At 41.1% G+C, this 27,238-nt stretch overlaps 3 protein-coding genes across 5 annotated transcripts; all 3 read right to left on the reverse strand.

The window, feature by feature from the left end:
- Positions 1-513: 513 nt before the first annotated feature.
- LOC121196603 lies at positions 514-2,374 on the reverse strand. 2 transcript variants are annotated; one of them, XM_041059873.1, is made up of 6 exons: positions 2,304-2,374; positions 1,899-2,210; positions 1,523-1,646; positions 1,292-1,410; positions 1,126-1,172; positions 514-1,008 (listed from the first exon to the last, which is right to left on the reverse strand). In XM_041059873.1, exons 1-6 carry the CDS (start codon positions 2,341-2,343, stop codon positions 850-852), a joined length of 801 nt encoding a protein of 266 aa, XP_040915807.1. In that variant the 5' UTR covers positions 2,344-2,374; the 3' UTR covers positions 514-849. The 2 variants fall into 2 exon arrangements, with proteins under 2 accessions (XP_040915807.1, XP_040915806.1); XM_041059872.1 differs by having other exon boundaries at positions 1,523-1,649.
- Positions 2,375-2,927: 553 nt separating this feature from the next.
- Positions 2,928-14,147, reverse strand: LOC121190464 (zinc finger protein 335-like). Of its 2 annotated transcripts, none has more exons than XM_041051223.1 (28): positions 14,037-14,147; positions 12,535-12,728; positions 12,132-12,408; positions 11,925-12,002; positions 10,515-11,645; positions 10,244-10,426; positions 9,969-10,133; positions 9,594-9,852; positions 9,321-9,498; positions 9,114-9,226; positions 8,987-9,005; positions 8,674-8,790; positions 8,052-8,128; positions 7,739-7,899; positions 7,401-7,621; positions 7,178-7,277; positions 7,004-7,092; positions 6,639-6,895; positions 6,358-6,472; positions 6,081-6,278; positions 5,729-5,871; positions 5,440-5,579; positions 5,080-5,177; positions 4,865-4,951; positions 4,669-4,752; positions 4,532-4,591; positions 4,338-4,443; positions 2,928-3,634 (listed from the first exon to the last, which is right to left on the reverse strand). In XM_041051223.1, the coding sequence occupies exons 2-28, from the start codon at positions 12,724-12,726 to the stop codon at positions 3,516-3,518; spliced, it is 4,767 nt and encodes a 1,588-aa protein (XP_040907157.1). In that variant the 5' UTR covers positions 12,727-12,728; positions 14,037-14,147; the 3' UTR covers positions 2,928-3,515. The 2 variants fall into 2 exon arrangements, with proteins under 2 accessions (XP_040907157.1, XP_040907167.1); XM_041051233.1 differs by lacking the exon at positions 14,037-14,147 and adding an exon at positions 13,077-13,103.
- A 1,338-nt stretch (positions 14,148-15,485) lies between these two features.
- Positions 15,486-20,039, reverse strand: mmp9 (matrix metallopeptidase 9). The gene is made up of 13 exons (XM_041051247.1): positions 19,714-20,039; positions 19,163-19,401; positions 18,882-19,030; positions 18,628-18,756; positions 18,332-18,505; positions 18,036-18,209; positions 17,772-17,945; positions 17,521-17,676; positions 17,210-17,423; positions 16,966-17,105; positions 16,721-16,871; positions 16,314-16,417; positions 15,486-16,187 (listed from the first exon to the last, which is right to left on the reverse strand). The coding sequence occupies exons 1-13, from the start codon at positions 19,849-19,851 to the stop codon at positions 16,078-16,080; spliced, it is 2,052 nt and encodes a 683-aa protein (XP_040907181.1). The 5' UTR covers positions 19,852-20,039; the 3' UTR covers positions 15,486-16,077.
- Between the last annotated feature and the right edge of the window lie 7,199 nt (positions 20,040-27,238).

A 27,238-nucleotide genomic window follows, 5' to 3' on the forward strand; every position in this document is an offset into this window, starting at 1 on the left:
TAAAATACTCTGTGTATATTTTTATGTGTGTCAGTCTGACTGTGGTCGCCTCAACCAAGAGTATATATCAGTACAGCAAGACAGCTTTTACACCATCTTTAGTCAGGGTAGATTTGTGTTACTGAAATGTCACATGAATAAGAGTCAGTCTAGTCTGTTAGTTCAATCACTCTTTCGAGAAACCTGATCTTTTACAGATGATACAAAAAGGACTGCCACTTGCTTTTCAGTGAAAAGGAAGAACAAGCCGAGAATAGAATATCGAGTGGCTCTCAGAGGGCCGGGTGAGGCCATAATCTAGAAGAGGCTGACGAGGACAAACACTGATATAAAAAAAGATAACCCGATGACATGATAGGACAACTCTGGTGCTGTATCTCACTCCCTGTGAAGAGGACCGCACTGTTGAAAAGTCTCAAACTCAGAGAAAACCACAAGGACAGCAACGTCATTGCCTTAATTTCACCAAATCATGCGCATCATCACAAGAGAGATTTATTCTTTAATGCCATTATCATTCCATTTTTTTATGCCTTCAAACATTTTTCACAAAAAGCTTTTGTCATTTACATTTAAAGACGTAATTCAGCGTTTCAACATTGCACTTCTGTGAATTTGGGGAACTCAAATAGAAGCAGCAGAGGCCAAAATATCCTGTCCTTTGTGTGGTTCAAGCTCCAAAAAAATAGTGGACCCTTCATTTCCCATGATGCAACCAAATGATTTGTTTTTAGATCCTCCCTACCTGCTAAACTCTAAAAATTGACAGAGCTTCCTTTAAAAACACAGCGATCTAATTAATAAAATCCCACATTAAAAATCTGAAACTATTTAAACTTTCGCATTAATTCACTGATGGATTGCCAGTGTGGAGTACTCCACCATCTCAGCAAGCTCTGTTTCAGGGGCTCCTGCTCGTGTTCTGGGCGTCTTCAGGTTTTCATACACCTCTGTGGGTTTCTGGTGAGGTCTAAAGTCCACTGTTGTATAGACAATGCCACTAACTTCCTATGGGGAGACAGAGACAGTGTTGCAGAGGAAGTTTGAAGCATAAACGTCCAATCTGCTTTTAAAAACCAGTGACAATGAGTCACAGGTGATACATGTTCCCTGTCTAGTACTTACTGGGGCCTCTTGTTTCAGTGACTCATGCAGAGTTTCTCCACATTGGTCTGCAAAAACAAACAACATCTCATTGTTTCTATTTACATATTGCAGAATAAAAAAAAAAAAGCTACATATTAATTCCAGAAAAATTTCCAGAAAAAATGAATTTAAGGAAACTGCTTACCCAACTTTTTACGTTTTGCCTTCACTCTGAAGCAAATAACACCAATAACTGAAGTGATCAATACCATCACTGTAATGGACACAATGACAGCTAGTGGCAGGCCAAAACTCCAGGGGACTCTGGAAAAGAAGATGGGTCACAGAATTTAGATGAACCATTATTTCTCTTCTGTCAGAAAGCACCACATGGTCAGTGAACGAAGAGAAAATGAATAATCTACAGAGAAAATACCTGAGACTGCTGCTTTGGTCCTGTGTCAGAACAGGTCCAGTGGATTGTGGGAGTGTTGTGGAGGTGCTGAGGGTTTTGATGGTTGTTGTCACTGGAGGCTGAGACTGACTGTGGTGCTTTGAAGCTTCTGCAAAATGCAAGAATAAGCTTATTCAGGAACAAGCTTCCTGAGTTTATGGCTATGAATAAAATGGGATTTCTCCTTTACAAACAAAGACGGAAAAAAACTACACTGAAATACTGTTTTGCAAATTCACATTTATCTTACGAAGCTGTAATAATGCAGTTTTTGTCCAAGCATTATTGGGCACACTCCAGGCTATTGCAGAATACTCATTTAAATCATCACATTAATGAAAATCATAAAAATACTTACCTGAGACCTCGACATAGTAGTCAGAGTAGATGGGGTTTTGGGTTCCGAGCACAATACATCTGTAGTAGCCTCCATCCACAAACTGCACATTTGATATTTTGAATTCAATCCAGCCGTCTCTCTCAGTTTTTGTAACTCTTCCTCTCAGTAATTCACAGGTGTATCCTGTGCTGTCCAGCAGCTTGTAACAACCTCCTGGGTAGAGTTTACAGCAGGATTTGTTGTGACTGTTGTAAAACGAAGGGAAGGCAAATCTCAGGAAAATGTGTTCAAACTCCTCTGTCTTCTGCTGCCCTTTTAGACGAGGGATATCTGGAAGAGAAACATTTCTTAATATCTATATCATTACAAGCACCGGAAAACAGAAATCAGCAACATTTGGTATTGTTTTTTTTTTCATCATACCTAATAAAAGAAGAAAGACAAAAGAAAACTTCATCTTCATTGTAATGCTCACCAAGTCTCAGCAATTGTTTTTAGTTTTCCACTGATTTTAGAGGATCTGAAGCCCCTCCTTCCAAAGATGAGGAAGTTGTTTCACTTCATCAGCTGGAGAGCACAAACAAACTGTCAGCCCTTTAAGCGGTGTTGTGGCACACTTCTGATGTATTTCATTTTTAACTTACTTTCTAAGTACATGTTAACTGTATGATGATGCAGATATACGGAGGGTGGAACAGGAAAGAATATATTTGAGGGTTTAGTGTACTGGACTGCATTCCAGTGTTCCTGTTTCTATCTGACTGCATCAGACCCACGTACTGTTTTATTGCAAAAATGCTGAATTTCCATTAACGCATTGTGATGCAATGTGACACCCAAAACTACACTTTACATAGAGCTCTATCAGCTCATCTCTGAGAGTGTGTGAGCTGAGTGACTTTGTTTAAATGTCTGCTACTATATAATATATAAAAATATATGTATATATAAATACACACACATAATACAGCATCATTTATACAGTACCCTATGGATGTAAAAATCATATTAGAGAATATACACAAAGTTTACACAAAGTGATTTATTTGGTGTCAGCTTTTAGCTTATTAAACACTTCATTATTCACCAAATCAAAACTTATCCCCCATTATGGAAGAGAAGAATAATGTATGTACATTTTAATATTCAGTAAACACAAAGTTGTGGAGTTCTAAGAATTAACATATCTTATTACAGATCAAAAATAAACACTTCCTCTTCATTCACTCCATTTGAAAACTAAAATGCTCATTTGGATGCTCGGTATATTCTCTAAAAGACGATATAAGCCATATCATTTTCTTTGATAACATTGTCTTGCAAATAGAAGCAGTTGAGGCACATAAACACAAATTCATTTTTAATAATTACAGACCAACTCTTAAATGCACAGCCCCTATGATTAAGTTAGAAGCAATGGGTGCAATAATATGAATTTACAAAAAGCTGCTGATTTCATCCAACAGTGCGACCGCCCCCGAGCAGATGATGCTGAGGAGGAGATAATGTTTTTGTTCACAGCCAGCTGAATGCATAAATAAGTTGAGGTCACTGCACTGTACTTGTCAGGTCATAGTGGTTTGTATTGGTCCAGGTCGGCGCAGGTTTGTACCCTGGTGAGGTTTACAAAGCTGTCTACTCGGTGAAGGTAATGACGTCATAGTGGATGCCCTGCTGCTGCAGCTGCTCCAGCTGTTCAGGTGTAGCTTCAGTGTAGACTGTCTGGGTCTGTGCCATTGCTGCCTCTGCTACTGCTACAAGAGCAAAGATTATCCACTCAGTTTGATTTGTTGTCACACTGCAGCAGTTATTTTCATTATGGTGATTCCATAGTTTATGTTATTGTTCAGCTCACAGTTAGCAGTCGATAAGGATAATATCATGAGATGGTTGTCCAAATGTGATGTTTTGCACGTTGTCTGCCCATTATCAATATATGATGTATATTCACCATAAAGGAAGCAAAATTATTACAATTCATTTTACTAAAGTTTGAAAATCAACTTGAAGAGACCTAAACTGTTCTTGCCTCCTGGGTGGAGTATTCAAAAACGCTGCAAAAATCAGCATCTTAAGAGTCAGCTGGCCAAGAGCGAGCTCTTAATTTTAAGAAATTTACATTAGGTTAGTTTTATGAAAGAAATGCTGTTTGGCAGCTGAGTCAGAATTTTTTGTGAGAGACCATCTTGAAACCACTGAAATCTCAACTGCATTAGGAGGCTGTAATAATGCAAATCAAAGAAAAAAAGTCTGAGTGATCAACCTAAATGAAGTGTAAAATCTCTTTTATCTGATAGATTCTAACAGTAAAGTGAGAAGAAAGGTAGTTTTTAAACACAGAAACTTGCTTTGGAAAATGTGCACAATCATAGACACAGTCTTCAATGACTTTGGTAAATATAAAAAATCTAATAGTGAATATAAAACAAGTGCAGTCTGTTCCAAAAGAGAGCCAACCTGTTACAGCAGAGTGGGCAGCAGCCTCTAGATCTTCAGGATTCACGATCTGTTGCTCCGAGCTGACGGGCAGATACTGTATCTGACCGTCATGACTCACAGCGATCTGAACAAACAAAACGCATGGAGCATTGAGCCTTTGTCAAAACAAAAACAAAAACTCAGTATAGAGCATTTCAGATGACCGGCCTTACCTGTTGCTCCTGCAGAAAAGCCCCATCATGCTCATACTGGATGATCTGTCCATCTGGCATCTGAGGAACAGTTACAGAGATCAGTTAGAACAACACATCATCACCTTCAAACACTTGTAATGAGGTGATACACTGACCTGTATGTGGTTGCCGTCAGCTACTACTACATACTCCTGAGGAATTAAGTGCTGTACTCCATCCTGTGAGATGATGTACTGGACCTGAAACAGGACATGAAACATGAGATAAAAGCTAAAACATGTATTAAGGGCTCTGTTATATTTTGTCTTACAGTAAAATATGATGTGGTGAAACCTACTAAATGTATCTTACCTCAGTCACCTGGTTGTCTCCTGTCATCAGGTGCTGAACTGTCTGTCCATCTATGGTGGTTATCTGTTGAATGTAGGTGCCCTCCTCCTGATAATGTACACATTAATGCATTTAGTTGTAAAATACAGAATGTCTATGAACTGCGTGAAAAATAAACAATTTGAGAGAATTATGTGAAGTTACAAGTATGCCTGGTATCGTGTGAGCTCTGGTACCTGGTCTGATAGTGTCTGTTCTTGAGCTACAATGATGTGTTCCTGTCCCAGGGCCTGCAACCGCTCTGGGGTGATCACAGTCTGATGTCCCTGAAGGGCTGTTGTACATGTACAAACACACACACACACACACGCGCACACGCGCACACACACACACACACACACACACACACACACACACACACACACACACACATATCAAGTTTGAAATTTATTTTTGTGACTATGTTTCACATGAATGTGTCTTCTCTTGTTTACCTATAACTCAGTTTCAAACCCTAATACATGATATTGTTAATTCATTTTTAGTTTTTCAGCACAGACCCAGCTGCCAGTCTAGTGTTGTGTTGTGTTTCTTACACTGCAGTGTGGCTAGCGCCTCCTCGTCACTGTTGACTATGATGGTTTGCTGAGATGTGGTGGTACGGCTCTTGCGAGTAGGATGATCCTGATTGTGGAGACGCTCCATGTGAAACTTCAGATGGCCATTGCGGTTAAACCTGAGACATTGGGCAAAAAAAATAATTAACATTAATATCTGTTCATCGCCACTTTTATGGTCTAATGCATGCATACATTCTACATAAGAGATCTGAAGTTCTGTTACAAGTTTGGAGGTTTGTTTACAATGTTTTACTTCTGATCCCACCTTTGTCCACAAAGTTTGCATGAGAAGGGTTTCTCATTGGTGTGTGTCATCATGTGTCGGCGCAGGTCTTTCTTGTTCTTGGAGGCAAAGCTGCAATTTGGACACTTGTGGGGACGTAGGTAGGAATGCAGCCCCATGTGAGCCTAAAACAAAACCAGATATCAAAAGGATAGAAATGCATTTGAAATGACAGACACCTCTTAGAATATGTAAAAATGTTTGTGAAATTACATATGGAGGTGGATATGACTCTTTGTTGTGTTTTACCCTATTAAACCTTTATTCAATGAGCTCGAAAACATTCACTGAGAACAGAACTGAAGACAGTGCTGCACACTTTTGAAAGACTCACCTTGACCTCAGGCCAGGAGGTGGAGGTGAAGTCACAGTCAGGACACTTGAAGGTGTTGGGATCCAAGTGCGCCCTCTTGTGGTTCTCCATGTCAGAGCGTCCGTGGAAAGACTCCATGCAGATTCGGCAGGAAAACCTCTTGGTGCTGAGACTGGGAGAGCTCACTGCAGAGGGAGAGGCTGGTGCATCACTGCTCAGCTGACAGAAAACAAACAACGCGGTCAGAGAGGAGGGATACTGAAGAGTACATCTCTAAAAATTTAAAGTTGATAGTTACCTCCACTTGTTGCAACACACCATCAGGCAGCGGTGAAGTAAGATAATACTTGTCGCTTTTCATGCTCTCTGATCCAGAGACCTCTAAAGCCTGAGAAGGACTACTCTCACCGTTACTGCAAAAACAGCAGTTTAATGACATTAGATATAGTTGAGACATCATCAAAAAGTCAATCTACATTTAATCACATCCAAATTAAAGGGTCGTGTGACTATGTTTGTCAGTGTGCCAGTGTGTCTTTGTCCTAATCAGAGAAAATCAGACTGTGTGTATTATGTTACCTGTATCCAGGGCTATGGACTTCTTCAGCGGCCTGCTCCACCACACTGAAGTCCTCTCCGCCTTCGTAGGCTTCGATGGCAATCTGTGTGAGCTCCCCTGTCTCAGAGGTGGCTGCCTCATAGGCCTCTTGTAGCACCGTCTCACCATTCTCAGACACATGGAAGGTCATGACCTTTTGGGCCTGGCCCGGTGCTGTGGTTACGGTACTCCAAGTGCCCTTCTCCAAGGCTTTGCCTTCTGATTTCAGCACTGCCACCTGAGGAGCCCATATATTATATACGTATAAGTATTTCCAAAATGCCCGTACACTTTACATGTAAACGTCACCCCTGGCTGAAATTTCTTGACAAGAAACAGCACAAACCTGTAAGGAGTTTCCAACCAATTCACGAGCATTGCTCATATTCAGGAGCAGGTCCAGGGCATTCTGGGCTGATATATCACTGGACTCAGCTGATGAGTACATGAAGACAAAGTCAGCAAAGTGACATACCACACTTGAAATATGAAAAAATTCTCTCGTGGAATCATCACTGACCTTGTTCATAGATAATGGTGGTGTTTCCCAATGCATCCTGGGACACTGAGGCATTTTCCATCCCCTGCATGGCTTGAAGTGTTGCTGAATCTACTGTGACCTAATGATTGAGGGTGAAAAACAATTAGTGAATTATCTCCTGATGCCACTTAATATAACACAATTTATAATTCAATCCAAACTGTACCTGAGATAAACAAACGAAAACCTCTAAAAAACTCACGATAGCATTCTGTAAGCCCTGTGTGTCGTCATGTTGCTGTTTGAGCTCCTCTATCTGCTGCAGGGTGAAGAAGGGTTTGCGTCGCCTCTTCACTGGCTCTTCAGGGTGAGCCACGGACCACTCATCAAACGCCTCAGGATGGCGGCACTGGACATGTAGACGCAGGTTCTTCCTGTGCTTGGTCATGAAGTGACACATATCACAGGAGAAAGGCTTCTCTCCTGCAGAGATTTAAAACAAAAAATAATGTATAGGTATCATACAGTGCTACATTCGAGAAGGGAAATAAAAACATACTGTTTAAATAAATGTTATAAAAACCTCTCTGCCAAACTGACCTGTGTGTTTGATGGCTAGATGGGAGACCAGGAACTCCTCCTTAGAGGTGGAGTATTTACAGTAGTCACACTTGAAGGGCCTGTCGTTGGTGTGGGACAGCTGATGGTTAAGCAGTAGCTTCTTGTTGTCACAAGTGTAGTCGCAAAACTCGCACTTGAACCTGGCGCGTGTACAAGTGTTATTCATTATGACAATATCATCACATTAACTTCAAACAAAATTGCTTATTCTACCCCAAATTGCGAATCACTACATCCATGTTTTTGAAATATAGATTGAACAGTGACAAAAGTAAAAGTTTTAAATACTGACTTGCTGTCTCCAAGACTCTGGATGTGGGTCAGCAGGTGCATCTTGAATGTGTACCGCTTCTTGAAGGATTTGCCGCACTGCAAAGACAGAGAGGCATCATCACCAAACAATTTGGAGAACTCCATAGTAAGTAAAAAATAAATAAAAAAAACAAACAAACAAAAACCCCCCCCCAAAAAACGAAATATATATATACATAAACAATATGTTTAAAAAATGATGTTTGCACTTGTTTTCCTGTAAAACCAGTCACGGTTATATGCAGAATTGTTCCATTGGGCAGGTAAATCATGCATTCCAAGAAGGCAGGCACATAAAAAACAAGCCTCCTACAGCAGTAACAATCTAACCTCAAAGTCATTCTAACTATTGACCTTTTCAAAAATATCTTTATCCTCAGTTACTTGCCTTGTCCAACTATTCTGTGCACTAAAAATACAGTGCAATAATACATGAAACATTGTAAACTGGACAGAGAACGTATGGAAATTCGTTACACTGTTTGTCAGGGAAGAACATGGGACAACATCTCTCCCGTCGTTGCCACTTCTCAAACATAGTGTACCATAATATTTTTTATTTCTTCTCAAATATTAGTGCTATATAATCTATGTTTTCTGACCTTATCACACATGTGTGGTTTCTCAGAGCTGTGGGTTTTCATGTGCTGGGTCAATCTCTTTTGCATGGGGTAGACTCTCTGACACACAGGGCAGGGAAACTCTGACACCTTTGGTACCTGTAAGAATCAGAACAAAAGCCCCAAAGGCGTCAAGTTAAGTCCAAACGACGGCAGCAGCCAGCCAAAACAGAAGCAGACTGCTGTGATTCTGCTGCAAAATTAAGACCTAGGCATAATATTATTATCAAACCATGAGTTTATAATAATTAGCATTTAACCATTGTAGAAATATGGCAAACCTGAAATTTCTTACCATCTCAGTCTTTCGTTTCCTGTGGGAAGGAAAAGAAAAAAAAATCAGTAACAATATATCTAAATCTGCAATTAATAATTATTAACTTAATATCTTACAGTTTATGTACGTTATCTGAGTTACTTACTTCTCTTTGTTATGGACTGCTGAGTGGCGGATGACATCTTTCCTGTAGACACTTGTGTAATCACACTCCTCACACTTGAATGGCTTGGTACCCTCATGATTGAACATGTGTTCCTGTAAAACATCCCCAAAGACTTATGGGCCACTGTGCAAACACAAATGTAAATAGAGGTTAACCTGAGCGTTGTGCAGTTTTACTGCAACTAACCTTGAGTGAGGACCAGCGCTTACAGCGATAGTTGCACTGGAGGCACTTATAGAGTTCTGGGTCATTGCCCTCATGAGAGTCCACATGGAAGCGCAAATCTTCTTGAGTGAGGAAGCGTGAGCCGCAGATCCAGCAGTTGTGCGGCCTCAAGAGAGGTTTGAGGGATTTATAGTAACGACTGGAAGATAATGAAGAGAAAGAAGTAATTAGCTTGTTGTAAAAGTTATGTAATACCATTTGCAACACAACTTTGTTTAATAATCTGATACTTACTTTCGATTTATATACTTCTTATACTTCTTACGAAGGAAGCGCTTGGAGGGTCGTCCACGTTTCCTCTGGAAGAACTCCTCCTCTGGCTGCGTGTTGGATGAAGGGTCTTTGTTCTCAGAGTCTGACTGGCTGATTGTGGCCTCAGCAGTGTCTCCATCTGCCACCATAGCAGGACCGCTGCTTAACCCGGAAGAGCTTGCCTCTTCGGGTACACTAGCATCAGCACCGACCCTGGGCTTCTTCGCAATACTTTCTGCTTCTATAACAATCATTTGAAAAAACACAAAAATCTAATGTGTAACTTTGGTCATGTGGGCTCTCTGTCCCTCTCCCTAGGCTGGTTTTTGTTCTGCTCTGTCAAAACTCAAAACCCACCTTTGCTGCTGTAGCCTTCCTCTAAAGAGCTGTACTTCCTTGGACGGCCAACCTTACGTCGAGGACGCCCTTGAGAAGAAGAGGAAATAGGAGGAGTGGGCTTTTTCACAATGGCAGGTGGTCTGCCTTTGCAATCCTCATCTGCTGGGTTGTAGTCACTATCCTCTGTGGATAAACAGAAGAGAATATGATTCTTATCCTGTCACTGATTCACAAGTATAAATGCTTATGTTACGTCTGATTGAGGGTTTTCAATGAAAATCTTCCTCCCTGACCTGCAGGATCATCAATAGCACCAGCATCCACAATATCATCCTCCTCTTCTTCTGCCTGATTGGGCTCAGCAGCCTTCAGCTTTGCTGCCTTCCTCTCCTCAGCTTCCTCCCTCTCTGCCTGGCGACGGGCCAAAGTTTCACTTTTAGGAGGTCGTCCACGTTTACGCTTTTTTGGCACATCCCCTGAACCACCAATATTTCACAAAGAAACAAAAGTTAGACAACTCACAGATGAAGTGACATCACTGTGATTCATAATAAAACACCTTACCTGCAGGTTTGAAGTGTTTGTCTCTCATATGGTTTATGAGTGTGTCTTTGGAAGCACTCTTGTACGGACACATCTTACACTTGAACTGCTGTACAATCACCACTTCCATCATCTCCTCCAGCTCAGCTAAGTTTGGCGGTCTGTCTCCAGAGCCCTCTGCCACTGTTGACGTCTCCATCTCCCTGAGCAGCCCAGCTTCATCCCGAGGCCCCTGGGAGCCCTCAGGCTCCTCTTGGCTCGGTGAGCACTGTTGGGCCAGCTCAGGCTCTGGATTGGAGGTATATGTTCCACTGCTGCTAATGTAGGGCCCAGGCTGGCTCTCGCTGCACTCCAATGCCTCTGGAAGCCCGCCTGAACCTGCTGTGTCTGCCAGAGGGTGGTCAGATGAGGAGCTGTCATCAGCATAGAGAGAGGCCTCTGGGCCATTGCTGCTTTCCATGTAGCAGGAGTGCTGAGGCTGCTGTTCGGAGTGCTGCGGCTGATCTGGATCCTGGTTCTGCTCGTCATCTTCATCATCATCCCCAGCTTGGTACCGAGAACAACCTGGCTGCTCAGAGTCTGCAGCTGCAACACATTCTCCACCATACTCAGCCCCATACTGCCGACTTGTCTGGGACCGGTGGTCTGCACTACTGTCAATGTAACTGCGCGAATGATGTGCCTGCTCTCCACCGTCCACTGCACACTCAAGATACCCAGCGCTGCACTCCACCATATAGTGGCCTCGGCTGGTAGGGTTTGAGTCAGCCCCACTGCATTCCACGTATCCAGGCAGGTCCTGGTCACTGTTATCCCCGCTGTAGTCAGGGAAGCCTGACTGGGAGCGTGTCTGGTCAGGTTCCTCGCCTGAACACTCCACATAGGAAGATGAAGACTCCCCTGTCTGGTCTGGACCATCTGCACTACAGTCCATGTACTGGGAAGGGTGTGAGTGCTGGGGCTGGTCAGGCTGACTGCTGCTGTCCTCTGGGTAGCCCGAGTGTCCAGGCTGATCATCGGGCTGGTCAGGTTCAAGGTTGCCCTGCAGGTCCCCCTGGTCCAGACAGGTGGATGTGGGACCTTCAGCAAGAGCTTCTATGGCTATACGATCAGACAGGGCTGAAGATGACATCTGAGCTACCATAGGAGCTCCTGTTACAGACAAATAGAAATAGATGGATTGTACATGGTAAGGAATCTCATATTTTCATTCCCATACTTACTTGTGTTACTTTCAAAAGTCAAAATCCATTTATTAGAGGACTAAAACAAAGTCAATGCTTTACATTACTATCAAGTGGACATTGAAACATAAAATTATTTATTTGCTCTATAAATAAATCCTGTATGAAGGTGGTGACAATTTTCTCAGCGTCATTAACTTTCTAAAAATGTTTTAAAAGGGACTGAAAAGTTAATGAGTTTACTTACCGTCATCTGGTCCTTGTAATATCAGGTACTGAGTTGTTTCTGCTCCCCCATCTTCTGCACTGGTCACAGATATACAACCTAATAGAAAAGAAGTGGACAGGATCAGATATCTGCTACTTTCCTGAACACTAACAAAAATCTAACTTACACAGCCTGAAAGCTGCTCAGCCTAAGACATAACAGAACATGGTGTAACAGCGGAAATACCATTCATAATGTCAGGGCCGATGGTGGACTCTATGATTTTGTCAATGGCAGACCCCAGGTCTGACGAGGTAGAAGCAGTTGAGTCAGAAACCATCATGGCTCCTTCAGACACAGCGCTGGAGTGGACCAGCACTTGGGCTGACTCAGACACCAGCACTGACTGAGTCACTGTGGAGACGCTGGACACACTGGTGGACTGGGCCACTGAGGAGGAGTCTGGGAGGTGGACTGATGAAACTCTGACGTCTGTGCTGGAACTGGTTTCTGGGATGAACACCTTGATGGGGAGGGGCGTGAACATGGTGGTGTTAGCAAGAAACTTTTAGGATAAAACATACCTGCCATATTATTTTTGTTGGCTTAACTGTATTACTGTTTTCTCCCACATATGTACAAAGCTTACCACAAGTCCCTCTGAGCTCTGTCCCACATGGCAGTCAGACTCTGGGGCCTGTGCATGAGAGGCAGCAGCATCACTGCTGTCTGCAGACATGGCCTCTGATGACTCCATACCCATGCCGCTTTCAGACGGCTCCTCCATCCCTGAGGGACCTGCATCACTGCTGCTCTCCACCTCATTCTCCTCCGAATCCATAACTGTCCACAAAAATGTAACATGAACTCAATATCAAATTATATTGATGCACTGAGCAGGTTCATTGTGTTAAAATTAATACAGCTCATGTCTAGTTTCTTGTTTGAGTATTTGCACAGTTTAAGACATTTTATAGTTCCAGCTAAATTGTTACCAGACAAACAGCAAAGTATAGAGGGACTTCTAAAACAAATCATAAAAGCCTGGAGACCTAAGTCTTAAGTTTGTCTAACTTTCTCAACTGTGGTGAAGCAAGGTTGCATTAAGTAATCAAGAGGAGACTTTCTATTGAACATATTCTATTTTTGAAGGTTGCTGTGCATGTTGCCTGTAATGTCTGCCAAAGTCACCTTTTGTGTATGATCTGCATGGGATTTTTGTGAGTGTCTTCTATGATGATTATGTTGTACCAATGACAGGTTTTTATAAATCTAAATTTCTTCATAACAGTCGAGTACATATGGAAACAAAGTTACTGTCCAAAGGTAGAAGGCAGAAAGTACGTTTTACATTAAGGTACACTTGAATAGCTTTGATGCATTTTGTGCAACGTTATACTTGTTCTCCACCACATCTAATGTTTCAGAATGCGGGTCGTAAGCTCCTGAATATTTCCTATGGCGATTTTCCTATAGTAATTTGAATAAAGAATGTTGAGTTCGTTGCCCATGGTAGCGTCAGCATTAATGCCTGTCGCGTCTACAAACTGAAGCGTTTTCCCATCAAAGGCATTAATGTTGGTATGAAATAAATGTCGGTGTTCTGGGGACGAAAAGCTCACGCTTTGCCCCTAATTAAACTTGTAACACGACAACAGCTTTAGGGGTCGGTAAAGTTACACAGACACTTGATGCCAGCGGGAACTAACGTTAGCTCCCGATAAACCCGAACAGCTAACGTTAGCTTTTAGACAGCTGACCAGCTTTGTTTTCAGGGCACCGTCGTGTTGTACGGGGCTGCAAAACAGATCTAAAACGCCTTCCTGTTCTGATATGATCGTATGGGTGGCTGAATATAATAACTGTGTTGAATAAAGGGCATGTCATTGATCTAACCAAGTCGGCATATCGGCTCTAAGAGTCTCCAGAGCGACGTATGCTAACCGTTTTAAACGGGCCTAGCTGCCCTTCACCCTGCCTGCTCCGCGTCGCCATTTTACACCAGGCAGCCCCTTTTACACTCAGGCATTCTGAGAGCTCTACTGGGGACCTCGAGGGCCTCAGCTGCGGCAGACCGCCCAAATGCTCTCCCTGAAGAAAATGAAAATATTTTCCTTCTCCGGCACAACAATCTACACGCTTTTTTCTTACCGTATATATTCGAGTAGAAAGGTATCCTTTAATGCAGAGGCGCTAAACAGAACAGAAATTAGCAACCGATAATTGTTGCCTCATTCTAGTCGGGCGCCATGAGTATCTCCTTGTTTCCTGTCCGTGCAACCGGATCTTGTTTATTATTTTTGTTGAAAAACTGACCCGCTGTTTGATCAAATATTGATATGTTTATGTTTTTACCAAATCTAACAATTTATATTTACCGAAAGTTTTGTTGTCACATGTTGCTCTAAATATTCAGTAAATGAGATGTTGATAAACACTTAGTGGACTATTGTTTTTAGGGGAAGGCGTATTACGCCACTGGGTGCGGAGTAATATGCATCCGCTTGTCTCAAGAGGCTGAGGGACTGGTCAGAGTTTAAATAACTGGTACAACATAAAATAATTAAATTACATTTCTGTCGCGCAGGCCGTGGAAGTATGCGGCCGCGAAGTATGTTTTTGTCCATACAAAATGTACAATATGTTGCCACTTTAGAGGAAAGAAGAAGGTATATTTTATAAATACTGGGTGTCTATGGGAGTCAGTGAGTCAACACTTGGAAGCAAAACTCGGTTTGGGAAAAACCGTGTGTACAACTACTGTGTAACTAAAGCAATTAAAGCAGTCCTGCAATAAATCCTCCTTCATGAAACTTATAATGTTCACCTTTTACTGAAACTGTCCTAGAGAGGTATAATACAGTTGAATCAACACCTTTCTGAAACAGTTTCAATAAAATCATTATAACCTTAGAGAAGGAGGATTTATTGCAGAACTGTTGTATCAGACTGCATAAGTTTCAGCTGGTGTACCTAGTAAAGCTGCCAGAGGAATGAATGGTAAATTCTATATACCGTATTTTTACTGTGTAATGTAAAATATGAACAAGTTTCACATATTAACATACATTATTGGAATATGTAGGCAAAAACTTAATTAAAAAAAGGGGTGCACACTTTACACGTTCCTTCTGCAGACAGCTACACCCCGACTCAAGGTTTTTATTTCTGTCTTCTCCCTCATTGTACGATCTGAAATAAAGACAGTTGGAGAAATGGGTCTGTACTTTTGAAATTTTGCTTCTAGCTGGCAGCCCACAACAGTGTTGTTGTTTGAAATCAAACATACCTTAAATACTCAACTATGAAAGGCTTATAATATTGTCATCCAAGGAGGAAGAATTGTGATAAAGTAATGTAATAATTTACTATATAGTGCAAATGGATCAAACATGGTTAATCTTTAATGATGAATGTTTTGATTAGGCTGTAATGTAATATGGGCCTGTTCTTCCCTTTGTATAACTTTAATTACACAATAAGAATGAGGTTGGTAATACCATTCTTGTGGATCCATACGCTGAAAAGTAGACATGATAGTAAGTGAATCCATTTCATCAAGCATTTTCATGAATGAGTAAGACAGATGACAGAGGTAACTAATTCTCACATAATGTTTATTGCATTTAAAGTTAAAACTTTAATACAAAACATATCAGTCTTATAAATAATTTCAGTGAAGGAGACATGCATTGTCTTCCAGTGCAAGTAATTGGCTTTGAAGCCATTTTCAGAAATACACAAATAGAATTATACAAAACAAATAAGCTTTAGGACACAAAAATAATATTAGATATTGTTATAAATACCAAAATAATCCAATACTGTTGAGTCTGAACCTGTCAGACATAAAGAAATTATTCAGAAAATGACCCAAACTGCTTTTGAGAATATTTAAATTGTGGTTATTGGTTTGAAATTTTAGGCTACCATTACATGAGTTCACAGATGATCAGACTTAGGGCAAGTCAGTACCTCAGTTCACAATTTGCTTTCCTATACTGGGCCTCTGACTTATTCTTAAGCCAATGCTCTATGGTTTAGAATTTGCCAACATCAGTGATGGCCAATTATTTACATCCCAGAAAGCACACACATCATACAACGCTACACACAAATACTGCATCACATTCTCCCTGACACCTGATTTTGAGCTCATCCCTGTGTGTTCATCTTCTCAATAGCAAAAGCCTCAAGAATCTGAGCAGTTGAGGAGGTCATATTTGACATAGCCAACACGGTCCACCTGTCTGCGGGAATTCATACGCCAGTAGAAGCGGTCTCTGCAGAAGTAGGTGTGACCTAAAGCAGAAATATTTACATTAAATCAAATTGTAGATTTGTACATTCAGCTATATGCTGCAAAAGTATTAGCTGACTTTGTTTTTTCAGAGTAAAAAAGTATTTGAAATTGTCAGAGCTATTTACCTTTGTACTGGAATACATCATGAGCGTCATTGGGGACGCCACCAAAGACGACATCAGTGTATTTGGGGTATCCATTGTCGATTTTCTGGGCCTTCACATCAAGTCTGTGTTGATCAGACACAAAACCATATCAGAAAATGTCATTAAAAATGGCAGAAACAATCAGCCATCCTCCTCTTAAAGCACAGGCTTTAATAATGTTGTAAAAATGTTTATTTTAACAGTACAAGGTTGACTGAACAACCACAGTGGGGGTGGGGTTTAACTGCCTTGTTAAAAGACCAAATAAGTCTCAAAGAAGAGCAGACATGGTTGAATCTGAGTTGAAAATCTTCCAGCAACAGCGTTTTCCCATGCTCCTGCAGATTTCCAGGTTCAAATGTGTCAAAGGCAGAATTTTAACTCACCTCCAGAAGTTCTCCCCACTGAAGAGCAGAACTTTGCCTTTCCCCCTCTGCAGTGCTCCCTCTACCTTCTGAATGCTGCTGGGAAGGCCGAGCTTCTCAATGCTGCGGGGACCCAGGACATTCTGCCCAGCGTACACCCAGAATCGAGTCCCTGTAAAAATAAATAAATACTATGAAGCTTGTCTGTACTTCTGGTGTATGTGTTAGTGACTCTTATACTTCTACACTGTAAAAAGCCTCTTTACCTGAGAAGAAGTACACTCTCTTGGTCAAAACATCCTCAAAGGCAGAGTCAATGACTGCTGGCAGAGCTGGCCACCTCTGAGAAATAGAAAGTGGTCCCTTGACTCCTGTGTCACTTGTGCTGGGCATCTTCCAGTAATGTCTGTTGATCAGCACATAGCATTAACACATCAACAATGCTGTTTTTTGTTTATGTTGTCTTTTTTTAAATTTCTGTTACAAAGAATAATAGACTGATTTGCTCACCCATTGTTGAAGAAATGGAGTTCTCCCTCAATCACAGTGATGGTGTCAAATTTAGTCAGCTTGCAGGCATCTTTGGTTGGGTCCACAGGTCGAGTGGTGGTAGTGGAGGTGGGTTCGGGTTCATCTGTGGGGTCAGTCTCATCAGGGTCTGGGTAGGGTGAAGTGGTGGAGATGTCAGGCTGACGGGTGGGGGGGTTAGGTCCTGTTTTGCCTCCTGGGAAAAAAAAAAAATATTGGTTGAAAAAAAAATTGAAATTGAAATATTTGGAAGTTTTGTTTTTGTTGTTGTAAGCAGCCTGTCATGACCTTACCATAGAGATACTGAATGCCTTCAATGTCGTCTTTGTGCAGGGAGAAGTTTTCCACATAGCTGTACATGGGGTACATGAGAGCATCTCTAATGCTGGAGTGATCCAGCCCAAGGGCATGTCCAAACTCATGGGCTGCCACCAGGAAAAGACTGTAACCTGCATCACATACAGTAAGGCATATTAATGAGTGACTAATGTAAATATATATCTATAGAATTTTACCCACTCTGTCTTAAATTTATGTTACTCACCCTGGTCAGCACAGAAGCCCCACTTTTGGTCCTCATCATAGCTTGCAGTGGTACTGCACCACAACCTGCCATCTGTTCGCCCTTCACTGGTGCAGGAGTCATACGTGTTACCCAGGAACACAAAGGGGAAGTGGCAGGGCTCTCCCTCAGAATTGCCACCGGTTACAGCCGTGTCTGGCCAAACAAAGACAATACCACAGTAAGAGAAGAGGCCATTGTGGCAGCACTCCACATTGTTTATGCATTGTGGTTCCTGTCACTCACCACGACTGGGACAGAATCCATATTTCTTGTCTTCGTCAAAGTTGTCTGTAGTGGCACACCAGCGGTAACCATCGCTGCGGCCCTCTGTGGTACAGCTGTCGTATTTCTTGCCCAGAAAGACGAAGGGGAAGACGCACTTATCCCCATTGGCGTTTCCTCCAAATGTGTAGAGAACTGCCAGGATGAGAGTAAGGGGCTAGGATGAGTGGATGTAGTGACTCAGCAAGTTGCAAATGCCCTCATCTAAGTGACCCCTGGCCTATGATTTCCAAAAATGAATAAACTGCCAAGCTTACGTTCACTTGGGCAGAAGCCATATTTCTTGTCTCTGCTGTAGTCAGCTGTGGTGGCACACCATGGCAGGTTGTCTGTACGGCCATCCGTGGTACAGGTGGTGTAGGTCTTGCCGTTGAAAGTGAAGGGGAAGTGGCACATGGCACCATCCGCATTCCCAAAGCGAGTCTTCACAACTTGGTTGACAGAAAGAAATGCAATCATTGAATGCAGTGTATAACTTGCACACCAGGGGGAGACAACTAAACATAAATTCTTGCTGGGAGAGTAGTGTGTTTTTGTATGTATGGCTGATTACCTGGTCCTTTACCCAGGGTCCAGTACTCATCATCGTCAAAGTGGGCGTCTCCCTGCACACCCTCACCAGGGGGATAAGCATGGGCCAGAAGCCCATTCTTACCATCGAATGGGTATGGGTCTCCATGGTCTGAATAGATAATTAAATTACACATCAAGCTTTGATTTTAGTACAAAACGTGCTTAGCCTACATTTTAACTATGTGAAATCAGTATGTACAAAACTGAATAAATGACTACCCTACAAACACATACCGGCTTTTCCAAATGATATCATGATGTCTGCCGTTCCATCAAAGAGGCGGGTAAAAGTCAGAGGGGTCACCTCACTCCACACCTTGAAGGCTCTGGCAAAGGCATCATCAATCAGAGAGCTCTCCATGTCAGGAGAGTAGTTAAGGATCCTGTGGAGAAGAGAAGAACGACACTCTGCTTTCAGACTTATACTTGGTGATATATCTCCATCAGCATTACAAAGCTAGTTATAGCATTAGAATGTCATCAACTCGAGTGATTGATTCTTTCTCTCCACTCACATGTAAGTGATGTCATTATGGTCCCATTTGAGGTCTCCGTCAAAGGTTTTGTAGTTGGCCACATCAGGAACCCCGCAGCGAGGCCGTTCCATGACCTCCAGGGTGGACCTATCCAGCTCTCCAGTCTCCTCCAGCCCCATCTGCCTCTGCATCCTCTTCAAAGCCTTGGAGGTGGACGTCATAGACTGGAAGCCACTGCGGTGCGTTGTGTCTAAGTAGCCAAACCTCTTCAGATACGACTGGAGGAGAACATGACAAAACACATCAGTGAGTCCAGTCCAGGTAGATGATTACATCAAGTGAGGAGCAGAGTAGAGTGGGTCCTTATGGAGTAAACTTTTGTTTGGAAAACAAATTAAATTCTGTCCTCAGGATTTTGTAACACCTGCTTTCACTTTAACACTGTCATATAACTTGAAGTAAATATTTTTCTTTTAATTAACATTATAATAGGGATCTCTGTTCAAGTAGTTATTTCCCTGCACAGCTTGATTGCATTCTGTTTGAGGGATTTCAGTCTATCAGGACAAAATTAACCATCTGCTACTCACTTCAGCCAGCTCCGTATCACTCATGTTTTTGATGATGTCTCCCGGGAAGGTGACAGTGACGGACTTGAGCGGAATGCTCCATGCATACTGCATGCTCAGCTCCAAAACTAAACACACAACTAAAGCACAGCATCTCATGATGAGACCTACTGTGGATTGCTGAAAAATGTAACAAAAAAAAAGTTCTACAAAGGTGCTACTTAGAGCCTTGCAGTTAACAAGTTCTAAGTTAGCCAAAAAATTTGAAAGCTTCTTTTCTGAAGATCAATTGTGTCTCTCCTTCAGTGTTGGCTTATCTCTTTGTTTTGACTGGAGTCTCTCTGCCTTGTGCCCTTGGTTTGGGATGTGGACCTTTTATACAGGGCAACTCTTAGTCACTTTGTCCCGCCTACTTACAACGTCACTAAAATGTTGACATAGTGTCTTGTTGAATGAACGTGGGGAATTTCCAAAATATCCACATTTAGCTTTGCCTAACAGCTAATGAGCGGTTAAGTGATTTTTCTTTTTTGGACGTATTTCAGGTTGGAGGGGTGTGGTGTTTAACAATGGTAGTGGTGGAGTAGACAAATTATTACAAATTATTATGGTTGCATTCAGTTTTGTTAATAAAATAATGAATACTGCCAGAAAATCCACACAAATTATTATCCAAATGAAAAATGACTGAAAGGTCTTGAAGTTGCTATTATCTTCCAAATTTACATCATAAATACTGGTATAATAAACTTAAAGACAATAAACAAAACAAAACAAAACATCTTTTAATTCAGGGGAGAAGCTCTCTTGCGCATGTTATTGTTTTTCTACCTTATTACAACACACTCACGGGACAAAGCCAGACACTTCTGCTTAAAGTAGTGATATAAAAAAAATGGTTCCACTTTTTTCATAAATAGAAATTTCCTCTTTATCTAAATTTGGATTCTGAAGCCTTTGATTGTCTGTAGTTCTTAAATTAAATGTTTTAAGTTTTCTGTGACTGTGGTTTTGAAGAAATGTCTTTTCATTTAGACTTGATTCTTTGCAGTATCACAGTGTTGTTGTTGGAATGATTTTTGGGAACTACCTGCTTGATCATCACTATACTTGGTGATGCAACATCTGCGCAGACAATATACTCAAAGTGAGCAATAATTAGCAGTAATGTCTACACCTCATTGGGTCATGACTAACCAAATTACTCTGTAGTTTCCCACAAATAAGATCCTACTTCTCTGTTTTTCATGCACACCTCTGCTACATAACAATTTGTGCTATGTGTAAAAAAAAAATACAGCAAAAATAAAACACAAACATCTTTACTTTTTATTCTAAAGAACAGCTTGTGTGTTGGCTAATCTGTGATTCTGAGTGTATGTTGATATTTTTGAGTATGTGAGTATCAAGATGTTGTGGGCAAGGATGTGTCTCAGCCAGCATATCATGACTCACTGCACCCCCACATAAATGACCAGAGCTGCAGATGTGAGGCTTACTTAGTTGCTCCTCTGCATTTTCAGAGGCAGGAAAATAAACAATTCTTTTTAACTGATATTCCAAGTCAAAATACTCCAGGTAAAGAAGACAGGGCATATCCTGCACAAGCCCCTGCAGAAGAATGGTTTTCCAAATCAGACTTCCTTAATTTAGAGAACTGTAACAAATTAATTGCACATCCTCTCTCTTGCAAATTCTTAAGTGAGTTGCCTTTTATGGTAAAAGAAATCTTGCACCCATCAATTTCCTAATGAAGAGGTGGTGGAGTTTTGGTTTGATGAGTCGGTGTATCCTTCCTCAAGTTTGAATTTATGGTTTCCTGATGTGGTTGATACATAACACGTTTTGACGCATTCACACCCATTTGTCAACTTAATGTTGTCATCTTCTCACTAAGCTCTTCTGCTTTGTTTTTTTCTGTGAATTGCGAGAGAGCTGCAGCCACAGCCATACCTATCTTTTGCACAGTAAGATCAGTATGTCTACACCTGTGCCATCAAGTATGTTCCCAGTCCCAGTGATAACACACATATCTGTCCAGATTTTGACAGTGATATTGACAGGTCAAAACACATTTGGTTTTAAGAGGGATTCGAAATGTTATTGCCTTCGTTTTTTTGTCCTTTGCTGAGTCTCATTTTATATTCACATTATTTACGTGAAATTCTTGACAACAAACCCAACACATTATTCCTGGAAAAAAATTAATGCAATTCTGCAAGATCTGGAAAATGTCCAGTTGATTTCAGTGCGTATAGACATTTATGACAAACATTTAGTAAACACACATATATATACAGAAAAAAAAAGTTAGTGTAGTAACATTTTACACTTTCATATTCTAAACGTTTTTGTTTAAATGGGTTGTGTTTCATTCAGATCTATCCAGCTTCAAATAGAAGGCTCAGCACAAGCCCTGTTTCATTTGATGCAAGGTTATTTCTTTTTATATGTCTTTCCTCAGCAGATGCCCAGGCTTTCTCTGAAAACATCTGCCACTGATTTTACATGGCGTCAAAGCCTTAATGAATATGGCTCCATGTATTTTAACAAATGCCACATTTCATTCGGTTTTGCCACTTTGTTCCCAAAAAGACGTCTGGCACACAACCTGGAAAAATACACATTTTTGTGTGGCATTCTTCCCAAAGTTTTCCCTCAATCACAGCACAGGCTGTTGGCACACACCATGCAACTGTATGAGGTGGCCAACTGCGTCATCAGAGAACTGGATAATATCATAGTGGAGCAGAAAGACCTGCGCTGCTTACATGGGCAGGGTTTTTATGATTAGGTTAACCATGTAACAACAGAACCGTATAATACAGAAAAGTCATAATTTTTCCCAGGTCAGCTAAAACACAGATGGAGGTAGAATACTACAAAGCACATGGTCAAAGCACAATGTTGGCAGTTTCAAGTTGGTGGTAGTGTGGAGCTTCACATGTGTAGCAGTGTATTTCCAACTAAACTCCATGTATTTCATGTCCTGATTTTCTAAGCTGGCCTGATTTTTCTGTGTTTACACTTCGGCACTGTACAGCAAGTTTCACAACTATATCCTTAATTGTGACATGCCCTGTTTAGTTTAAAACTGCCTCGTTAAAGCAATCTGTTTACGTCTCATGGTATGTTTCTAGCGGGCAGTTATAAATGCAAAAATCACTTCCTGTCTGCTACAGTTGATGTGGTTCCTCAGCCAGCTTCCTTGCTCAGCTGTGTTGTGTTTTATGAAGACTGGTTTGTTGACTTTGTGGTCGGACATGGAGACTGTGCAACACACAGGACCGTCACCATGTTTGATGTGGAGGAAATGTTACACCATCACCAGGTGCTTTACCCAGCCCTGCTGAGTCTGCTGTGCCCTGCAGTTATTATGGGAATATTTTTGTTTTTATATCTCACTAAACTCACCAGCAGTTTATTTTGGCTTTCCAAGAAGTTTGCCTCTCTGTTTCCTTGGTTTTATTTTTGATCACTCTATGTTGGTCACTTCATTATTACAACAACAATGAAACCAAAACTGTAATGAACAGTGTGTCTAATGTATTGTCTCTGAATATTTGTAACCCTTTCTAATTAGTCGAGATACTATGCATGCTTGTGGGTGAAAATAGCACACAAAGATCCTTAGAGCACAACAAACAAACTAAATGACACGGCCAAAACAAAAACTGATCAAAACAGGCAAACGCCAGGGCGGAAACCATGTTGTGCCCTCCAAGCCCTCAAGTGTCACTCATAAATCAGTCTGTCTGTAATGAGTCATAAGTCAGCAGGATAAGTTTGACAGAAATAATTCCAGAAATAAACTTTAAACAGTTGCCACAAAGTTGTGTACAGTCATCTGAATGGGACTGTAGGAGCACAAGAGGATACAGGTTTGACTCATTTCTCCCTTGAACAGCAGACAGTTACTTCTGCTTCACTAAACACTCTGACAAAATCTATGAGTAACCTCTGGGAATATTTCTTGCTAACGATGTCAATACTTGTTCATATAATATTTTAGCACTACAATCTATTAAACGTATGTAAAGGAAATGAGATAGAAAAGGTGGATTCCAAAAATGAAAGAAATATTACAGATAACGTACAAATAGAAATATTTTCAACATTTTTGGACATATTATCGTACCTCCAGATGCTGACAGTGCAATAGTAGTGATAACGACAATCCTTGTAGTGATGTGTCATTCTGTGTCACATCTAGCCCAGGATAAACATTATAATATACTGGGTTAGGTAAAAGTAGGTCATTCCACGATGACTGTGCTACAGTGACAAAATGGCAAAAACAGGCAAAACAAAATAATAGTTTTGTAATCTGAGAACCATGAAACTTAGAATCTTTAAGTCTTTAAGAGTTCATCTGGTTCCCATTAGCAGATGATGACTTTTCTCAATCTGATACGGGAGAAGTTCCACTCCATTGCCAGGGATTAAGCTTGGTTCCATATCAACTTGATCAAAACTGCATGTCCTGTAAACCATTTCTGCTTATCACTGTTTTCTTTCCTATTGCGCTGGCAGGGATTCTTTGATGGCAACCGCAGACCAAAAATGCACACTTCCTCTGCTTCCACTCAGGTACTCTACAAGATTGGGCCACAAACTGATGAGTGAAACAGGATATGACATAGTCCATAAACCAGAGGGATGCAATGGACATCTGATGTTTTGCAATGCCTTGGTATGGATACATATATGATTATGACATTCTTGGTGCTTTGTTGGGTAAATTGTTGTTTCGCAAAAAAGACATATCATCTTACTTGTGTATATGGATCCACTTGTGCGTTATTGACAGTTATTGAGGGAGATATATATATTTGGGTTTTTTGTTAATTAACTTTTGCATTTTAAGCCTCTATTAGACAGTGACAGTAGAGAGATAACAGGAAATGAGGGGAGTGAGAGATGGGCAATGACATGCGGCCGGAAACAAACCAGGGACACTGTGGTTCATCGTCGGCGCCTTAACCCCTAGGCCACCAGGCTGCCCAAGGGAGATATAATTTTAAGTGCTACTGTAGACAATTTGTATGAGTTCATGTAATTATATAATATCAGTAAGAAGCATCAGGCGGGTTTGGCCAAGAGCCATGTAAGAGGGCAGAATACGTCTACTGAGGCGTGGGCTGCCAGTACAGAACAAGTCCAGGCAGGCGGAGCTGGGTTGACTTTATGGACAGCCATCTTCACCACCACTGTTAAAAGCTAATTACTGCCAGTCATAAGCAGTGGCCTTTATGGGCGTTCCATCCTCTGCCATCCAAAGCACAGCCACAGGGTGTCACTCCCTGGGCCACGATGTGAGCTCTGATTGCACTGAATATTATTATTGCTTATTTAAGTCCATGTGGAGCAACGCCTTCATAACTTTTTTAACGAGTTGTTTTCAAAATCTGTCATGGGAAACAGAGGGCCTGCAAACCAAAACAACAAAAAAAAGTGCTTTGTTACAGATAACACTGTGTGAGCTGTCATCCAAACAAAGTGAATAATTAAGAGGTCATGTATGGTAAAGTCCATTCAACAGGTTTTTTTAAAACCACAGTTTTAGAAAATGGGGAGAGGTTGGGAATTTACCCTTCTTGATGAAGGACAAGCAGCTGATAGCAGGCGGGAAATGACTCAGACTCAGCATTTCAGCTGCCTCTGCACACTTTGGCTCAGACTTGTTGAGACAGGCAAGTAGTCCTCCTTTTGATGTGTGCTTGCTGGGGTTTGATCTCAATGTTACCGCATGTGAGGTTGCCAAGGTTTGAACTTTGCGTGGCCTAAAATAAATGCAAGATTTCCCTCCAGGACAAAAACCTAGATTGTTGCGCACACACTGTCATTTTCCAGTAATGCAGCAAAACAACTTGAACCCTGACATTACTGTAAGCGGTTATACATCTGCTGATGACTCTGCCTGTGTCACTGCAGCGGACAGCAGTACATCTAGCGTAACGTTATCTCAAGCATAGCATTTTTACAGTAAGTAGCCTGTTTAAAATGCTAGAAGAAGGAAGCAATAAATGCCAAATTTCACAGTCTTTTCATCCCACAGGTACATTACAGTGGAGTTTGTTAAGTGGGTCCCTTGACAACAGAAACAACATTTTGGGCACAGTGACAGCATGTGGGTGATCTTTTGTGAATGTGGGAACATTTTCTGTATCATACTTTTAAGATCTTTTCGGAGATTGTCAACAACCTCAAACAACTGTTTCATGCTCACAAAAAAAAAAAAATGTTGTTTATGATAAAAATAGACGATAAATCATCTTGTAAATTCAACTGTGCATTCTTTTGAAGTGCAGATTGTTGTTTTAGATTTTACCTTGCCAAACTGCATAAAACATGTCCAATTTAAGCATGCAGTCCTAGGAACTGAACAACAATGCTTGTAATGTGGGGATCAAATCCGCACAATGCCGCTACCATTGTAGCATGATAGAAATTCCTAATCAAGTGGATTCAGTTTCTGTCTAAGCACAATGTACCACGTGGCTGAATTTGTCATTATGTGCAAAAGCGTTTACTGAATTATGTGGTGTTTTTTTTTTTCAGTTCCTTTTAATCCCATTCCAAGATCTAATTCTAGATATATCTGGGGGATTTTAATAGGTTGTTTTTTTTTTTTTTTTTCAAGGAACCAAGCAGGTCTTTGGAACTGCCATCAGAAGATTTTAAATAAAGTGTGGATGCTGAATGGGCCATCAGGACCTGTGGGAGAAGCTTAATGAAGGAACCAGATGTGACCTTGGTACCCTCCATCAGAGAGCCAGATCAACAGCTAGTCCTACTGGCACTCCTGCTCAGATTTAATTAAATGAAATGCCAAAAATAATCTTTACCAGCAGGTGGCACTCTGTCACAAGGACAGTCAACAAGGCCAGAAGAGAGTTAGAAATAGAGCTCTGGCACAGGGAATGTCAGGAAGAAAATGCAGCATAGATCTTTAACAGCTACATACTGTATGTGGGAAATCTCTCTTATTTACCCAAGGAAGTGAATCATGCTGCAAACAAAGCAGAAAACAATCACAGCTCAATCTGAATTGAAATTCTGTGAACCGTTTATTGCATCTTCTTTAGTCAGGGTTCACATAGGAGACATTTTACAACCTTGCTTCAAGGCTGTGCTTTCAAAATACCTCCTTAGGCAGAGATTTGATTAAAAAAAAAGAAAAAAAAAGGAGATAAAATATTGATGTTCTAATTTTGTAAGCCTGTTTGGTGAATAATTGATTGGTAGGGGAAATGAATTTGTTTTATTTGCAGCACCCTAATGCTGTTTTATTGAAGGGTTTGCACACATGCTGTGAGCCTTTATTGCTATTCCTCAGCGGTTCAGTGAGTGGGAAGAAACTGTTTCTAAAGGCCTGTAAAAGACGATTGATTGATTGCATGTTTTTTTTTTTTTTTTTTTTTTTTTTTTTGGCACCTTTAGGTTAAATTAAAGATGATGGCAATTAATTGGCTTTGTGTTGTTACTTTGCTATATTGAAACTATTTATGTAAAAATCCTTACTTCTTAATAGGCTGTGTTCTGG

Source organism: Toxotes jaculatrix, chromosome 2, assembly GCF_017976425.1.
Source record: "Toxotes jaculatrix isolate fToxJac2 chromosome 2, fToxJac2.pri, whole genome shotgun sequence".
Lineage (NCBI taxonomy): Eukaryota > Metazoa > Chordata > Actinopteri > Toxotidae > Toxotes > Toxotes jaculatrix.

Excerpts from the sequence above, each read along its gene's own strand:
- LOC121196603 (XM_041059872.1), bottom strand. The coding sequence starts at position 2,343 with ATGAAGATGAAGTTTTCTTTTGTCTTTCTTCTTTTATTAG. Across the intron at positions 1,411-1,522 it reads GACCAAAGCAGCAGTCTCAG|AGTCCCCTGGAGTTTTGGCC; the intron begins GTATTTTCTCTG and ends CTTCTTTTCCAG. Across the intron at positions 1,173-1,291 it reads GGCAAAACGTAAAAAGTTGG|ACCAATGTGGAGAAACTCTG; the intron begins GTAAGCAGTTTC and ends TTGTTTTTGCAG.
- LOC121190464 (XM_041051223.1), bottom strand. The coding sequence starts at position 12,726 with ATGGATTCGGAGGAGAATGAGGTGGAGAGCAGCAGTGATGCAGGTCCC. Across the intron at positions 12,409-12,534 it reads AGAGCTCAGAGGGACTTGTG|GTGTTCATCCCAGAAACCAG; the intron begins GTAAGCTTTGTA and ends CTCCCCATCAAG. Across the intron at positions 7,093-7,177 it reads CACCATTATCTATGAACAAG|CTGAGTCCAGTGATATATCA; the intron begins GTCAGTGATGAT and ends TGTACTCATCAG.
- mmp9 (XM_041051247.1), bottom strand. The coding sequence starts at position 19,851 with ATGAGATGCTGTGCTTTAGTTGTGTGTTTAGTTTTGGAGCTGAGCATG. Across the intron at positions 19,402-19,713 it reads GTGATACGGAGCTGGCTGAA|TCGTATCTGAAGAGGTTTGG; the intron begins GTGAGTAGCAGA and ends GTTCTCCTCCAG. Across the intron at positions 18,757-18,881 it reads GATATCATTTGGAAAAGCCG|ACCATGGAGACCCATACCCA; the intron begins GTATGTGTTTGT and ends TTATCTATTCAG.